Source organism: Chlamydotis macqueenii, chromosome 5 (assembly GCF_036417535.1).
Source record: "Chlamydotis macqueenii isolate bChlMac1 chromosome 5, bChlMac1.mat, whole genome shotgun sequence".
NCBI lineage: Eukaryota > Metazoa > Chordata > Aves > Otidiformes > Otididae > Chlamydotis > Chlamydotis macqueenii.
In genome coordinates this window covers 26,491,080-26,507,121 of record NC_141560.1, presented here as the reverse complement: position 1 = coordinate 26,507,121, position 16,042 = coordinate 26,491,080, and the positions used below count along the sequence as shown (strand labels likewise).

The 16,042-nt window shown below is 51.5% G+C and overlaps 1 protein-coding gene across 11 annotated transcripts in view; it reads right to left on the bottom strand.

The window, feature by feature from the left end:
* ABCD4 (ATP binding cassette subfamily D member 4) overlaps nucleotides 1-16,042 on the bottom strand; it is an 18,065-nt gene extending 2,023 nt beyond the window's left edge. For 5 of the 11 annotated variants that reach the window (XR_015258614.1, XR_015258613.1, XM_086748101.1 and 2 more), the window contains exons 1-17: nucleotides 15,831-15,925; nucleotides 15,605-15,729; nucleotides 15,331-15,458; nucleotides 14,995-15,134; nucleotides 11,771-11,887; nucleotides 9,724-9,849; nucleotides 8,809-8,859; nucleotides 5,986-6,080; nucleotides 4,878-4,999; nucleotides 3,950-4,041; nucleotides 3,681-3,770; nucleotides 3,205-3,413; nucleotides 2,830-2,921; nucleotides 2,584-2,620; nucleotides 1,377-1,426; nucleotides 1,041-1,093; nucleotides 601-677 (exon numbers count right to left, since the gene is read on the bottom strand). Coding sequence is in view for 8 of the 11 variants with exons in the window: in XM_086748101.1 (XP_086604227.1) it covers nucleotides 601-677; nucleotides 1,041-1,093; nucleotides 1,377-1,426; nucleotides 2,584-2,620; nucleotides 2,830-2,921; nucleotides 3,205-3,413; nucleotides 3,681-3,770; nucleotides 3,950-4,041; nucleotides 4,878-4,999; nucleotides 5,986-6,080; nucleotides 8,809-8,859; nucleotides 9,724-9,849; nucleotides 11,771-11,887; nucleotides 14,995-15,134; nucleotides 15,331-15,458; nucleotides 15,605-15,729; nucleotides 15,831-15,877 (1,651 nt within the window). In the remaining 3 variants the exon portion in view is untranslated. Of the gene's footprint in view, nucleotides 1-600; nucleotides 678-1,040; nucleotides 1,094-1,376; nucleotides 1,427-2,583; nucleotides 2,621-2,829; nucleotides 2,922-3,204; nucleotides 3,414-3,680; nucleotides 3,771-3,949; nucleotides 4,042-4,877; nucleotides 5,000-5,985; nucleotides 6,081-8,808; nucleotides 8,860-9,723; nucleotides 9,850-11,770; nucleotides 11,888-14,994; nucleotides 15,135-15,330; nucleotides 15,459-15,604; nucleotides 15,730-15,830; nucleotides 15,926-15,946 lie in introns of those variants that run through there. The other 6 variants (XR_015258615.1, XM_086748100.1, XM_086748104.1 and 3 more) reach the window with 6 other exon arrangements.

Sequence of the window (16,042 nt, the reverse complement as noted above, 5' to 3'; positions counted from 1 at the left end):
TCCACATCAGTACTTGCGACCAACACCGGCTCTGTCCACCCACACCCACCCTGGCCCCCATGACAACTCTGCCAACAGTCCCTCAGCCCCCTAGGAGTCACTAGCAATCAGAGGAATGCAGAGGAATTAGCCCCATTTCTAATGGAAGCTGCTTCTGTGATCTCAGGGGACCATTTCTGTCACTGATCCTTGTTCTCTTTTCCTGTGTTATAGCTAAATGTCCTAAATTGCTTCTACCACCCCACAGAGGTTCATGATCTTCAGATATGGCAGCTGATGCCATGCTCCCTAGCATGCACGCTTCTTTACGTGGCGTCTGATGAGCATGCTGAGAGGGGGCTCCTTCAGGTGCCATCAGACCTGAACCAAAAACCTGAGTCGCTAGTTCCCTAAGAAGAGGGAGTCTTATACACAGCCTTTTGATTTACCACCCTCCACACAGATAATGAAATGCCTTCACCCTGAATCCTCTGTGTGCTACACTGCTAAAATAATGGCCAAGACAAAGTGTGTTCCTAGCAAGGGATTTCTTGAGCTTCTCCTTAATCAAAGGCCCTGCCTTTTTTCCCCCCCTCTCTTCATTCACAGTGACTCACTCACCCGCATATTTTGGCTGGAGGTAGAAGAGCCGTGCAAATGAGAGCCTCTGCATCTCCCCTGGGGACAGGATGTCATACCTGCAGCAGGGTCGAGATGGAAAATCTCCCTCAACAAAGAGAGCTCGTGTGCTGAAGAGCTTATGGTTGCTGATATCAGAGACCCCAGCAAGTAACTGTCCCTGTATGTCCTCTGTGCCCCCCTCCATGCTGGGACTGACTTTGCATCCCTGTGCCCAGTCAGCTGCCAGCAGAGCAGCATGGCATGTGATTGCTGCCATTGACGCTTGGGGCATGAAGGCTTCACCCCTGTATATTGCCCACCTCCCACAGGAGACAACTGGACACAGATGTTCTTAAGTCCAGCAGCAATGTGCATCTGCTTAGAAGTGTTCCCCCCACAGAGGGATCACTCAAATTCACACAGACAGCAAGCTCCCTTACCAGTTCCAGTCCACCTGCTCATCCAGTCCTCCAGCCCTCGCCAGCAGATCAGTCTGCAGAGAGCACAGCAGGCTTGTGAGCACAGCCCCCAGCCTTGTCAGCCCATGGCCCTGTGCACAACCATCCCCCCATCCTGCTACTCTCTCTTTTCCTGCTTGAGCTGAAGTTGCTCTGTATCCCTCCTCCTGTCTGTCCCATGGACTGTCCTGTCCCAGCTGCAGACATGTCCCCGCATGTGTCCAGCACACAGTCATGCTGTGCTGCCACAAAAACTCATCCCTTCTTCCCTCACCGGCAGCACCAGGAAAGAAGGCAGCAGCACTGTCAGGGACTCACCAGCCCAGCCAGCTCCAGGAATCGCATAATTCTCTGATCATCTGCAGACTCTAGGGAAGAAAGCAGTTAAACATAAGCAGAGGCAATATGTGCTGAGGCTACAGCTGCAAGAAGGAGTTGGTGGGGCAGGAGGGAAGGATTGGAGGATCTCCTGAGGTCCAGTGTAGTTGACTCGGCCACCTAACTACATCAGGTCCTGAGCTTTGGCACAGAGAACTCCCAAAGACGGACTTCCCTTAAAAATGTTAACCATGCCTGTGAGCAGCATGCCAGGAGGGCTCCACAGGTACACCTGAGACTTGGCACAGTCCATGGTCACAGACGGACACAGCCAGGACACAAGGATCCAGCCTCCAAATGCCAAGTCCCTACCCACCAACCGCTCTCTTATGGCTGACTGCCCACCGTACGCTGCAGGTGGTGGAGTCACGGGAGCAGGGCTTGGGTAACAGCCAGCAAAAGGATCTTATGTGGGATAGGAAAAAACTCAGGGTGAACCAGCTGTGGAGCAGAACGTACACTTGAGCTGGTACAGTCAGCAGCTATGGAAGCTGTACATCTGCCATGGACCTCTGTGAAGCTGCTGAAGAGCCACAACAGTGGCTGCAGTTAATCTCTGTAAGACTGCAACTCCCAAATGTTTGAAAGAAGCATGTAACACTGATTCACTCAGACAGAAACCTAAACCTGGACATCTGCACGCTGCAGCAGACCACATGTGGTCTGGCTTGGGAAGAGAGCAGGGGAAAGGATCCATGTAGTCTGACCTCGACAGCGTACGAGGCCCTGAGACACCATTTGAAAGAGAGGAACAGTGAAAGACAGAGGTGGATGGAAAATGAGATGAAGGCAAAGATGGCTTGCCCAGGCAGGCTGTACTAGACAGATCACATGTATTCCAACAGCAAGGTGCCTCAACATACATCACATATTTAGCACAACATGCAGAGCACAGGCAGCTTGTCCTCATTGCATCAAGAGAATATGTTCTTATCAAGAGAACATGTTCCTCCCAAAAGGGAGGGAACATAGAGCTGACCCTAACCTACAGTAAGGGTAAATCTTCCAGGGAAAAGTAGAGAGCAACACAAGTGAAATGGATGAGCGCTCCTGATGGGGCACATGGTAGGGGAGAAGCTGCACTGGGTACAGGACAGTGACCTGACACCACAGGACCGGCCAATTGCTCTGATGAATTTCCACATACCTGAAACTGGATAGATCTCCTTCAGGGGATAGATCACCTGCGTAACAGAACAAAAGAAGTGATGTCAGAGGGAGCTGGACACAGTCCATCAGAGACAACAGCGATAGCGTGAACTCAGGCACGAGTGAAGGAGCAGCTACAGGCATCCTCCCTTTTGCAGGCCTTTCTGCAGCACTCAGGTTCTCAGGGCACGACCACAGCTGGGAGCAGAGCTGGGGCCAGAGCAGAGGCAGTCCTTGGGCTCACCTGCTCACGCAAGCTTCCGTCAGTGAAGAAGGGCCGCTGCGGCAGGAACACCACTCCCCGAGGGCCAAAGTAGGTCAGCATCTTGACACTCCCTGCACAGAGACACACTCATGCCAAGCCCACAGTGCCAGCCAGCAGCTCCCCACCGTTCCCTGTACAGTCCTGCCCCATGAAGTACCCAACAAATACCAGAAAAGGTAGATTTACAACACAGGGCAAAGCAATGAGAGCCAGAGCAGAGTATGTGATACAGAGATGAGTGACATGTTCACCATCACAAGGTGGCACTGGTCTCACAACCCCACATCGTGACCTTCCAAAGTCAGGGCAGCCCCGGTTGAGAAAGAGAAGGCTGTGGCAAGCAGCAGTCCTTACCCTGCGTGCTCTCCCAGAGTCCCCCAAGGACCCTCAGGAGAGATGTCTTCCCCGTGCCAGTGTTCCCCACAATCATCATGCTGTTTCCTTGAGAGATCCTGAGGCTCAGGTCCTTGATGAGCAGCTTGCCAGAGGATGGCACCGAGAGCGTCAATCGCTCCAGAAGGAAAGCTGTGTCCCCTGGCACTGGGTCCTCCTCAGAATGGCTGCTGCACCACCACCAAGACAAAGGACAAGAGATCTGGGGGTAACCCATCATGTTGTGACTGGCAAAGATCAGGCACCTTAGACCTCCTGTGCCTCTGTGACAGCAGTCCTGCCCCACACACCCAGGAATGACAGATCACAGCAAGCACTGCCTGCTCCAACCAACTGCATGCAACAGGCTGTGACACCAAGCACCACCTCCATCCCATAATAGCCCCATACTCTGGCACGTAAGCTGCGAGCCTGCCAGTTACTGAGGGGAGACTCACCAATCCAAATCCCAGCTGGCTTTGGCTTCTGAGTAGTTACCATTTTTTTTTCTGCCAAGGCTCAGCAGGGTCTCCTGCAACTCACCAATCCTGGACAAACAAGAAGTTGCATGAATGCCAGGGACAACTCCAGCAGCCTCCTCACAACATCCAACCTTGCCTGTGCTTGCTCATCAAGACTGTTTGTTATGTATTTAGCACAGACCTGGGCAAAGAGTTTTGTCCCACACTGCCCTCTCCTGCAGAAACCTGCCCACAGAAAAGCTCACCTGTGTGTGTAGCCAGCTACATCGGTCACGGTGCTGGAGAGATCTATGAGCTGGCTGAAGCAGCTGATGAGGTAGATGGAAACAAAGGCATTCTGGAGAGAAATCACATGCCAGAGCAAGGGTCAGCACTGAGCTGGGTCACTGCTCCTTCCTCCACGGCTGCGAGGAGTCAGCCAAGGAGTCCAGACAGCAAGATGTATGAAGGGTGGAAAAGTCACCCAGGATGGTGGGAGTGAAGAAGATGGCCCTCCTGCTAAGTACAGCAGTTCTGGCCAGGGGTACACATATCCTGCCACCCAGGGATGGTGTGTGCAGAGTGTCTGCTGGCCAGCCCAGGGCTCAGTGCACTTGCTCCATCCAAGTCACACAGATCCACGTCACCAGCCCTGCCCCAGCACCATACATAGCGCATAGCAGGGTGTCTCAGCCTGCAGTGCCCACTTAGCTATTTTTAGCTCTGCATTCTCTATCACAAGCCAGTTTTGAGTATCTGGGAATGAGTCAGGCCAGGAAGGCTCCTCTCCAGTAGCCTGGCAGGCAAATGGAGGCCAGCTCAGCCTCCCAGGTGGCCAAGCACATTGTGGGCAGTAGGCCTGGGTATAACCTGGATCTGCAGCACTGCGTGGACCCAATCCCCACCTGTACCACTGAGAGCCTCCCTAGTTCTGACCTTCCGTTTCTTTAGATGCAGAGGTCTGAACTAGGAAACACTTATGTAGGTGTGTCCTTGACAGCTCTCATCCCCAGGTTAATCATATACCAGCTGGCTCCAAGCTCCATTTCCATGTCATCTTGGGCAGGGACAGTCTAACCTGAAGGTCAGTCGCTGCAGGTTATCCAGCCCCAAATAATTTCCCCACATGAAACCTCCATCTTCAGTGCCTGCTTGCCCTCCACAATGGGGTCTGGGAGATCACCCTTAGCTCACCTTGCTGACCAGGGCGCTGAGCTCTGTTGGAGTCAGGTCACTGTAGACCCCAGAAAAGATGGGAATGGCAATGATCACGTAGCTCAGGATGCTGCCCAGGTAGTCAAAGGTGTTGATGCCAACTGGGCAGAAGCACATTGAGAGAAGACATTGAGTTGGGGTAGGAATCTCTGTCCCAGCCAGGTCCAACTGGAGTCCATGAGCCCAGTCTGCAGATGACCCATGGTCTTGCCTCAGCCCTTCATGATGCAGCAGAGCAGCAGAACCCATTTTGCAGAACAGCACAAGCACCACGGTGAAAATCCATTTGCCAAGCAAAAAGCATTTTGAGGTAGGCCCCTGAGCAGGGAAACATCATCCAGACATACAACTTAGAAACCACCATGGGGCAAAAGTCACCTTGCCTTCTTGTTTCTACTCTTCAGGGGCCTGGCTAACTCTCAAGAACCAGGATGGAGGGCAAAAAGGAAGCTCTGGGATGAGACGGTTGGCAATAAAGTCTGTCTTGGAGCGCAGAACTAGCAGAAAGACTCAAGACCCCAAACTCCCACAGACACATCAGCATTCAGGGCTCTCCCTCCCTTATGTTACTTAGAAGCTCACTATGCTGGTGAGATGAGGAAGAGCTGTCTTGACAGTGGTTATTTAACACTAAAACCTCGGCACGGTGACAATGAGAGAAGGGAAATTTTCAGGGGACAGCTATGCTCAAGGAATAGGCTCTGCAGAAAAGAAGTCTCCACAGCTCCCAGCCACACATAGAAAGTCTTCTCCTTCCCGGAAGCTCAAGCCCTTCCCTCTGTTCCTGGCCATTGAATGCCTCCCCCACAAAACCCACAGATTCCTGCAGATTCCCCTTTTGGGGCTTACGTTCTCTGACTTAGTGGAGTCCTCCACAACTTTGCTGTCTACCAGGTTCTTTCACAACAGGATTCCCATTTAGGATTGCAGGAGGCACCCTCTGTTCACACTGTGCACCACGCACCAGCAAGGGGTGGGAGAAGAAAATCCAGCACTGCTGCTCTAGCAGTCGGGTTCCCCAACTTGAAGGCCACTGCAATGGAGCTACCACACGCCCCAGGTTCAACCCCCCATACTCCCCACTCACTGTATAGCCACAGCTCCTTGCCTATCAGCTCCCTCTGGGTCTGCAGCAGGCTCTGCAGCCTCCGGTTCGTGCGCATGTGCTCCACTCGTCCGGCCCTGCAGAATAAGATTGCAACATGCCCTAGATGTCCCTGCAGCACCGCAATGGGGTCAAAGCATGGGCTTTAGGATTGAGGCTTGGAAAGGGTCTGCCATCATAGCCTCCAAGCAACAGCTCTTTGTTGAGCAGGACTGGACATCCGTGAGCTCCTTCCTGAAGGTGTCTTCATCAAGAAACTCTCGCTGAAACAGGCAGCACTGCAAGTCTCTCAAAGAGCCCATGGGTGCTGCTGTTGCATACAGGAGGAGGTGAGGCAAGGCCAGACACCATCAGCCAGGCCCTGGCCTGGAGCAATGCATGTCAAGGTCATACACACTTTCCAAGCAGGGCCTGGCTGGAAGAGAGGGATGGCACTGCTACACAGCTGGAGCCAGAAAGGAGAAGACAGAGGCAAGCCCAGGAGGTGATGGCAAGCCAACATCACCTGCACAGTTGGCAGCCCCAGTTCACCTCTTCTCCTCCCTACCATGGAGGAGCAGGGTGTGGATGTGCCCCAAGCAGTGTGGGTGAGCCCAGCCCCACAGCCTCTCCTTTCCCAGGGGTGTCCCCACGGGCATCAGGGACACTCACACCCACACACTAGCCCACCAACCGAGCTAGTGGTGATGCTCCCATGGCCAGACTGAGCCAGTAGCAAGGAGGCACATCTCCTCTCTAAACCATCACCTTCAGCAAGCCTGGCAGCTCCCGCATCTTCGCAAGAGCTGGGCTGCCCTCAGGTGGCAAAATGCAGAGAGAGCTCCACATCTTGCTCCAGACTCCCACTTGCTGTGGCAGCTATTGCCTGCAACACCCAACACACGCCTGTGCTTAGCACACACCCAGGCTCCCACCACGGTCCAGGCAACAGGGGAGTCACTAACGCCAGAGCAGACAAGGCCAGAAGCTGCACAAAAAAAAACACATATTAAGATTTCTGAAGAGTCTCAGTTCTAAAGATTCTCAGTTCTTAGAAAAATACATTTTCTTTCTCAAAAATAAATCCAGTTAGAATTCAATTTGGCATTACTGCCCTACAACTCATCTCAGGTAACTACTGAGCTGCAATCTTTGCTGCTGGGTGTTCGGAAAGGACAAAGCCTTGGACAGAAGGAGTTCAAGGTGAGGAAGGCACCAAGGACCAGAGCTATTATTTCTTTTGCAGATGAGGAGAGCTTGCTGTACTGGTTTCGACTTTTCCTCCCATTCAGTTCACTTTCAAAGCAAGTTTGCCAAAGGCTTGGAAGCCAGTGAAGTAAAAAGATGACAGTGCTCAGGTTTTGTTTTTTCCGTTACCAAAACAATGGTTTGGCAAGTGCAGAAGGACAAGATCTAATAGCTTCTACAAGCTAGAGAAGTCTACCAATCAAAACCCGTCACTCACCACATGCTCCTCCTCTTGCAGGATTCTAGGAATGCAACCTTTTAAAAAATTCCTTTATTTTTAATTAAGATTCATACCATGAAAATGCCTGGGTTTTTGCAATTCAATTAAATTCTAGTTTCCTACCAAGCAAAGCTTTTCTACTCATGAACTGTACTGAAGTAAGACACTCCATTTTCTGTTATAAAAATTCACTTTCCATTTTCCACTTAGTAATAGAATAAAAAACTTCAAAATTGTGAGAAAAAGTACTGCAGCTTAAATAAGGGCGTGTAATGAGAGTATCTTCTCCATTAAAAAAAAAATTATCATCAACCAGTAAGAATTAACCAGTCCACAAAAAAATAACTCAAACTTGCCAATGCAAATCAAGATTGATTTCAGATACTTAAATCAGGGTTTCATGCCTCTCAATATAAACCTTTATGAAATCAGGGATTTTGAATCAAATCACCTTGGGGGCAGCACCACAACGCTTAAAATGCTCAGCCATTACAGCATGAAGGAGCCAAATACAGATCACAGGCAGGAAAGACCAGAGACTGGACAGCTGGTGCTTGCTTAAGTTCCTGGAAGAAGTGTGATTTCACAACACGCAGGGCAAAGGCAGACACGTGACAAGAGAGGAGCAATGATCTCCTGCCATTGACCAGGCACTTCGACACAAGCTACAGCAAAATTCTGGCCATCTTCTAGGGTTCTAGCCATTTCTGTGAAACACCTTAAAGGCTCCAAGCAGCAGCTCAACAGACTCCATGGCATCACTAAGCAGGGAGGTGCTGCCAAGCTCCTGACTGTGTGCTCAGCTCCAAGATAAATGGCACTGAGCAAATTTGGAGAGTAGCAGTACTGTGTGGGGAGGGTCAGAGCACCCTAGAGGTGGCTCTGGACCTAGAGGAGCAAGCAGAGATAAGGAGGCCAGACAACAGCTGGCATACCCACAGAAGACACGCAGGTTAGCAGCAGCAGGATGGGGCCAGAAGCAACCTGCAACGAGTCCCCATGGGAACACCCTGACAAGATGCAATGAGACCTTGAGCAATCTTCCAGGTTTTGCTGGCAAAACATCAGCAATAGTCTCTAAGCCAGCACCGAATCTCTATCTGGCCTCTGGGGATGTTAGAAGGGAGGCAGAGAAAAAATAGTTGTCTCCAGCTGCTGTGGAGTATTTCTGCAGACAATGCACATAATGCGAAGCAGAACAGAGTATCAGGGCTGTATGATGCTGCAGCAGGATGGGGGGGACAGAAAGCTCTGGCTGCAGCAACAGGACTTGGACTCCTCTGGGATACATGAATACAACAAGGATGCCCAAGCTGGAAGGATCCTTACAAGGATGTAAAGAAATGAACACTACTAACCTGTAGAAAGCAGCTGGTTCTGCATTGACACGTATCTGCATGTGCTTGAACCTAGACAATCAAAAAAACCATAATCAGGATTGTGCACAAATGCCCAATGAATTATGTAGCCAACATCCTTACTAAAGGAAACTTGTCTTGCATCTGTCAGAGCACTGATCTGAGGCATGCCTTGACAGAAATATTCAATAGGCTCAAAAAGGCACTGGAGAACAAAGCTTAGCACAAGGCAATACCATTCTGGGCCAGCTCAGCAGCGCATTTGTTTGGTATCCCACTCTCCATGCACATCTTCTCAGCCTTGGGGCCTCCTGTTTGGTAGCCCGGTGTTTCCACCTTAGAGAATCACCACAACCAACTGCCCTGGTCTGGGCTCCCTGTGCCACACCACCTCCTGCGGCTGTCTCTGGATGCCCTGAGCCTCAGGGAAAGCTACAAAGCCCCTGCCACACACACAGCCAATCCTGCAGGGGAAGGGGAAGAGGTGAGTTACAGAGCAGATAAAAAGACCATGCCATTTCAGGCACTTCATGAAGGTGGCGGTGAACCAGAAACTTGATCCCTGTTAGTGGATGCAGTTCACCGAACTTGCATCTGCACCCAATGAAACTCCATGCACAGTTTTCCCCTGCACATCCAGTGCCTCAGCAGAGGCACCAGCTATGACCAGGCAAGCAGCGGCAACCAGGAGACTGAACCAAGGGCACCGTCTGCCATGACACAGGGAAGTGAACGGGGTGGCAGGGGGTCAGCACGCTGACTTTGGGGCAGCATTGTGCAGGTAGGTTTTTCTGAGTGTGGGGAAAGTCACAGACAAGAGAAGTAGCTGCGTACATAGCACTGAATGGAGACAAAAATGCAGCTTTAGCAGGAGCTGCCGAGAGGCAGGAAAAACGCTGCGCTGCTGGGACTCACCTGAAATCCCCCTCCAGCTTTTCCTGCTGCACAAGTTTAGACACAATTGGGCTCATCAATACCTTGTTGACGATTGTCCCAATGATAAAATACCCAAAGATGCTCACTGGGCCTAGCCAGCCTGTGCTACAGAGGAGGAGGAAAAAGAGAGAATAGAATAGATTATTTCAGTTGGAAGGGACCTACAACAGTCATCTAGTCCAACTGCTTGACCAATTCAGGGCTAACCAAAACATAAAGCATGCTGTAAAGGGCATTGTCCAAATGCCTCTTAAACACCGACAGGCTTGGGGCATCAACCACTTCTCTAGGAAGCCTGTTCCAGTGTTTGACCACCCTCTCTGTATAGAAGTGTTCCCTAATGTCAAGTTTGACCCTCCCCGGCACAGCTTTGACCTATTCCCGTGTGTCCTGTGACTGGATACCAGGGCGAAGAGATCAGCACCTCTCTCTCCACTTCCCCTCCTCAGGAAGCTGTAGAGACCAACAAGGTCACCCCTCAGCCTCCTTTTCTCCAAACCAAACGCAGAACCCTTAGCCACTACCCACAGGACATTCCTTCCAGCTTTTCTACCAGCTTTGTTGCCTTCCTCTGGATGCATTCAAGGACCATCACATCCTTCTTAAATTGTGGGGCTCAGAGCTGCACACTGCATTCAAGGTGAGGCTGCACCAACGCTGAATACAGTGGGATAATCACCTGTTTAGATCAGCTGGTTATACTGTGTTCGAGGCACCCCAGGACGTAGTTTGCCCTCTTGGGTGCCAGGGCACACTGCTGACTCACACTGAGCCGGTTACTGACCATCCTTGGATCCCTTTCTGCAGGGCTGCTCTCCAGCCACTCTTCTCTCAATTTATACTCATGCCTGGTGTTACTCTATCCTAGGTGCAGAATCCAGCATTTTGACTTGTTAAATTTCATCCCATTAATCATAGCCCAAAGCTCAAATCTATCTAGATCCCTCTGCAAGGCTTCTTGTCCCTCAGGAAAGTCAACAGGACCTCCCAGTTTGGTATCAGCAAACCTGCTAATGGTGCGTTCAAGTCCTGCATGCAAAATATTGATAAAAATATTGAACAGAACTGACCCTAGAATTGAACCCTGACAAACATCACTGGTGACCAGTCTCCAGCCAGACGTAGCCCCATTCACCAGAACCCTTTGAGCTCTGCCCTTCAGCCAGTTCTTCACCCACTCATCCCAAAGTTGGACCACTTGTTCAGAAGGATGCTGTGAGGGACAGTATCAAAAGCCTTACTAAAATCCAGAAAAAAACCTACATTCACCATCTTCCCTTCATCCACTAGGCAAGTGACCTTATCATAGAAGGGTATCAAATTAGTTAAACAGGACTTTCCCTTTGTGAACGCATGTTGACACTGCCCGATTATGGCATTGTTCTTTAAATGCCTTTCTATAGTACCCAGTATCATTTCTTCATAATTTTTTCTAAGTACTGAGGTTAGACTAACAGGTCTGTAGTCCTCTGGGTCTTCCCTCACACACTTCCTGTAGCCTGGAATAACACTGGCTAGCTTCCAGTCAGCAGGGATCTCCCCAGACTACCAAAACCTTTAGTAGATGACTGAGAGGGGTCCTGCTGTAACATCCGGTAGCTCCTTCAGTACTCTGGGATGAGTCCCATCAGTTCCCACACTCCTGGTCCTCTGTCTCAGGGGACCATGGCAGCTCAAGGTCTATCAGTACTATTAAAGACTCAGGCAAAAAACACATTGAATGCCTCCGCCTTTTCTTCATTTCTATTACTCCTTGAGGTCAGCTAATAATCCAAGCAAAAGAACACCCCAGCACCCTCGGGCTCATGCAATCAGAGCCCTCAACTGTCACCTCTCTTGGCTTTCACAGAGGTTTGGGGGCCAGCACTGCACACTCCAGTGTCCCCAGAGCAGAATTCCCTTTGGAGTGCACAGACTCCTCACCCACATGTACAAGTGCTCATATGGGGAGTTGTAACGTGGGTGCCAGGCTCCAAAAAAGAGCATAGGAAAGAGGTGTGAAAGCAGGGCCAGGATGGGTCCTTACCTGTGGAAGCACTGGTATGTGTAGTAGGCCAGCGTGAAGGGCGAGATGATGAGCTTGCTGGCCATGGAGCTGAGCTGCCTGCAGAACCTCTCCACATCCTGGCTGATGCGCTGGTCCCTGCTCAACACAAAGAGCCATTGACACTTTAAAGCCCAGGAGCGAGAACCAGCCAGTGCAGGATGCAGTAACTCCCTTACAGGGCACGAGTCTGGCTGTTTCATTGCCTGAACTTAGAACAGGGTGCAGGTGAGCAACCCTTCCTGGGAGGGACCTGCAGCTGTGACTCCTGTTCCCCGACAGGAGACAATTTCCATGGCCCAGCAGGACGCATCCAACGGCCTTCCTGGCACCCAGGAAGAACAGCTCCTGCTGTTACCTTCACCCTGTTCCTTGTATTAATCCCTTGGTCCACTCTCAACAACACTGTCCCACTCTGTGCTAAAGGTCTCTGCACCCTTGTCCTTTACCCTCCTGGACCTATCCCTGTACTACCAAAAACTACTCTCCACCAAACCTTCAGTGCTGGTGCTGCATCTCAGGCACCAGAGCTACCAGGACTGGCTAGAGCACAGGCCAGGCCTTTGCCAGCTGTTGGACATAGGCAAATACCTTAATCAAAGTCACCCTTCTACAGTAGCTGGTTCCTTTGCTCTGCAGGGAGTGCCCTCTGGTCCCTTTGCTGCAAGGAAGAAAGCGCTTCCACTCACCCCTATCCCACAAGAGCAGGCAGCACTCTACCAAGCCTCCTTGCCCCATCAGCAGAAGGCACATGGTTGACAGACCCTCAATTCCCATCTGTCCCACTGCTGAGCAGGAGATGAGACTGGGGTAACTAGAAAGGATTTCAGCATATTTACTCCCTTGGCACCTCATCTGTCCAGACCACATGGATGAGGGCTTCAGTCTGATGCTCTAAGCACAGGCAGAAAGGACATGACTGTGACTGCTGGAGTCCAGAATGGAGAGCAAGACTGGACTCCTACAGAGCCATCAGTGCAGACACCATCAGGACATTCGTCTGTCAACTCTTTTGCAGTCCTGGAGCAGCAACGGATTTAATTTTGAGGCAGCTTTCACCCTGATTGACCTTACAGTCCATCATTTTTCCTTTCCTCAGACTGTAATTGTTCCCATAAAGTTAAATTACAGCTCGTGCTATGGACACAGGGCAAGATATTGCTTTTTACGAGCTAGTAAGCAACATGTAATGATAACACACAAACATCAACTCAGATGCCCTGCTAGGAGCCACAAGTGTTTGTATGCCACTCAGAACCCACTCTTCGTTCCTTCTAGATGGATGACACCGTGCATCTAACACAGTTTGGTTTGCACTGCATAACAGGAGGTCACTTCATCACTCTAGTTCATTCTCTAAGCCCCCAGTGCAGGGAAAATAATCTCATCAAGGAATTGCAAGATTGGACTAAACAATAAGATTGGATGTTTGAGCAGAAGCAAGGTGGAAATGAAAAATACTCTACAGAAATCTCACACATTCAGTCTTCTAAGGTCAGGAGAGCTGGCTCTACTGCCAGAGAGCAGAATGACCCAGTTATCTCACGCATTTCACTGCACAACGTGAACACGTTCCTTGGTTAAAAATAAACCTGAGCAGGATAGTCATGTGGTGAAGGGCCTCTGTCCTCCCCTTCCCCCCTGCAAAGGAAAAGATAGGTGTGCAGGAGCTTCGGTCCATGGCCAATGTGCTACACTACCTGGCAAGCACTGCATGCCTTGGTGACAGGCATGGCTTTTTAACCTTGCCTTGCAGCTCCATACCACTGCAAAATACAACTAGAAATGAACATTTAACAAAGGTGGGAGTAAGCCTGACAGTTGCTGGAAAGTGCATCAGCATCATGAAGCTGTAATTTCAGGTTTGGCAGTAGGGCTGTTTGACCCAAGCTAAGCCCTGTCCTTGCTGGCTGCTCCTCCTGGTTCCTCTTACCTGGGCCGTCTCCCAGCACTGGGCCTGCAGAAGCAGGCAGGCAATGGGACTGATTGAAAAATGATACAGACAAAACCACCTGAGATATCCAGCACCATTTCACTGTGCAGCCACACAGACCACCATGCTGTGCAATGCAGGGGCAAGGACAGGCAGCCAGGAGCACTGGGCAGCAGAAGTACAGAGGTTACTTCAGTTCCTTGAGATCACCACTATTAGCAACAGTCAGGAGTCCTCACAAGACAACCGCTTCTCACAGGGACACCGGGGCTTGGTCTTCTCTGGTACCATCAACGTTGGAGATGACACCAGTGCAGTGATTACCTAAGGGGTGCCCCCTCCAGAGGAGGAGAGTTTGGGGTCTCAAAACAACTGTATAAAGCCACACAATGTGGAAAAAGTTATCCCCTGATTTCTACTTTTTCGGCAAGTATTTAACAATAACTTCTTTAAATTCTGGAAAGGAAAAAAGCCTCTACCTCTCACACATTGTCTAATGTAGGACCTTTAACTCTTCAAAGTGTGTTACTACGACAGCAGTATCCTGCATGCAAGGACAGGCTGGAAGGCCAGGGTCAGCAGGCAGTTGTGAGGAAGGGAGGCGTTCGACCTTCACTGCACAGCCTGGGTAGATCAGCAGCTCTGCACTAAGCAGGACAGTGCATGAAGCAAACTTTAAGGTGATCTCTGAGTTGGCTGGGATAAGCAAGGAGGGACTGAATGCTCCTCTTTCTCTCATATTTCAAGTCACTCCTGACATTTCCTTCCTAGGAACAGGGAAAGGGAAATGCAGCCCTCATACAGTGCAAAACAAAGCCCTTCCTGGATGTGGCTCCCATGTGTTATCAAAACCACTAAACACCCAACTAAACCAAACTGTGTTCATCTGGAGACTCTGGTGGCTGAAGTTCAAACAGAACAACACAGAGGATCCTAACACACTGGCTGCGTGAAGGCAAGGAGAGGCAGTGCTCTCTGACTCCAGTCAGGTCCTTCGCAATGTCACACTGAGTGTCAAGGGTTGAGTTTGCAGACAGCAGCATGAGATCCCTGTTCGGACGGGCCTTGCAACAGAAACATTTTAAAACCATCATGACTAGCAGTCACAGGAATTCCCAGCAACAGGTACCACCTCCCACTTGGGGCAGATGAGGGTATTTGCCCCTAGGTGGCAAAAGCTTCTAGGGCTCAACCCCTACCCAGAGGCACAGAGAAATCAGGAAAGGCACAGAGAAGCAAAGCAAGAGGCTGAGAGAAGCTGCAGGCAGCCTACGGGTTATCGATGTCCTCGCGCAGCACATGCAGGCTGTAGTAGACCTGGCCCTTGAAGTAGCAGCCGTGGAGGTATTCGGTGAGGGACTTCCTCCAGCTCACGTACATCACGTTGCAGATAAATTGGTCGAAGGTTTTTAGCTGGAATGAGGGCAAGGAGACAGATATGAAAAGATGAATGAGAACAAGCATTTCCCAAAATGACATAAAAACTAACAGTCTGTACTAGCGATCTATCAATCCCACACAGAGCTACCGAACGGGGCAAGGGCAGACCTAGATCCTTTTCTTTTGTCACCTTCCCTCCCAAAACACGGCAGCCCCTGGCCTGTCTTACCGTCGAGTTCACTACGATGAGAGCCAGAGCAACGGCAGTCAGTGTTTTGAACCCGGAGAAGTCCTTGTTTCCTAGGACCTCGTAGTACTGGCTGGGGATGAGGCCGACCTGGTAAATAACCAGCTGCTCTGGAGGAAAGAGGCAAGCACAAGAAGGAAACAAAGGACAGCGGTGGCACCGCCAAGGAGCGCAGCACGGGAGAACAGGGAGCCCACGGGGGATCGGGGAGCCGCCGTGGGGCGCAGCCCCCCCACCCCCAGCACCCCATGCTCACCCAGCAAGGCGACGCAGAGCAGCGTCAGGAACATCAGGGCGCTCGGGGAGGGCCACCCGGGGAAGAGCACGGCCAGCAGCCGCAGGAAGCGCCGCAGGAACAGCCCGTCCAGCTGCGGGCCGGGCCTGCAACGGAGGAAGGCGCGGGGACCGGCGGTGAGCTCTCGGGGGTGCCCACCGCCTCTCCGCCCCGCCGGCACCCCCGGCCCAGCCCGGCCCCTCCTCACCGGCCGCCGGCCCCGGCGCCCCTCGCCCCGACGCTGCCTCCCGCCATCAGTGCGCGGCCGGACCCGCTCGGGCAAGGCCCCGCCCCCGCGGGCACTACACCATGAATATTCATCACCTCTCCTCGCCGGGCATGAGCCCCGCACCGCCCGCCCGGGCAGGGCCGGCGCCGCTCCCCCCCACCGCCGCGCTGCCCAGCGCTTCCGGGTGCGGC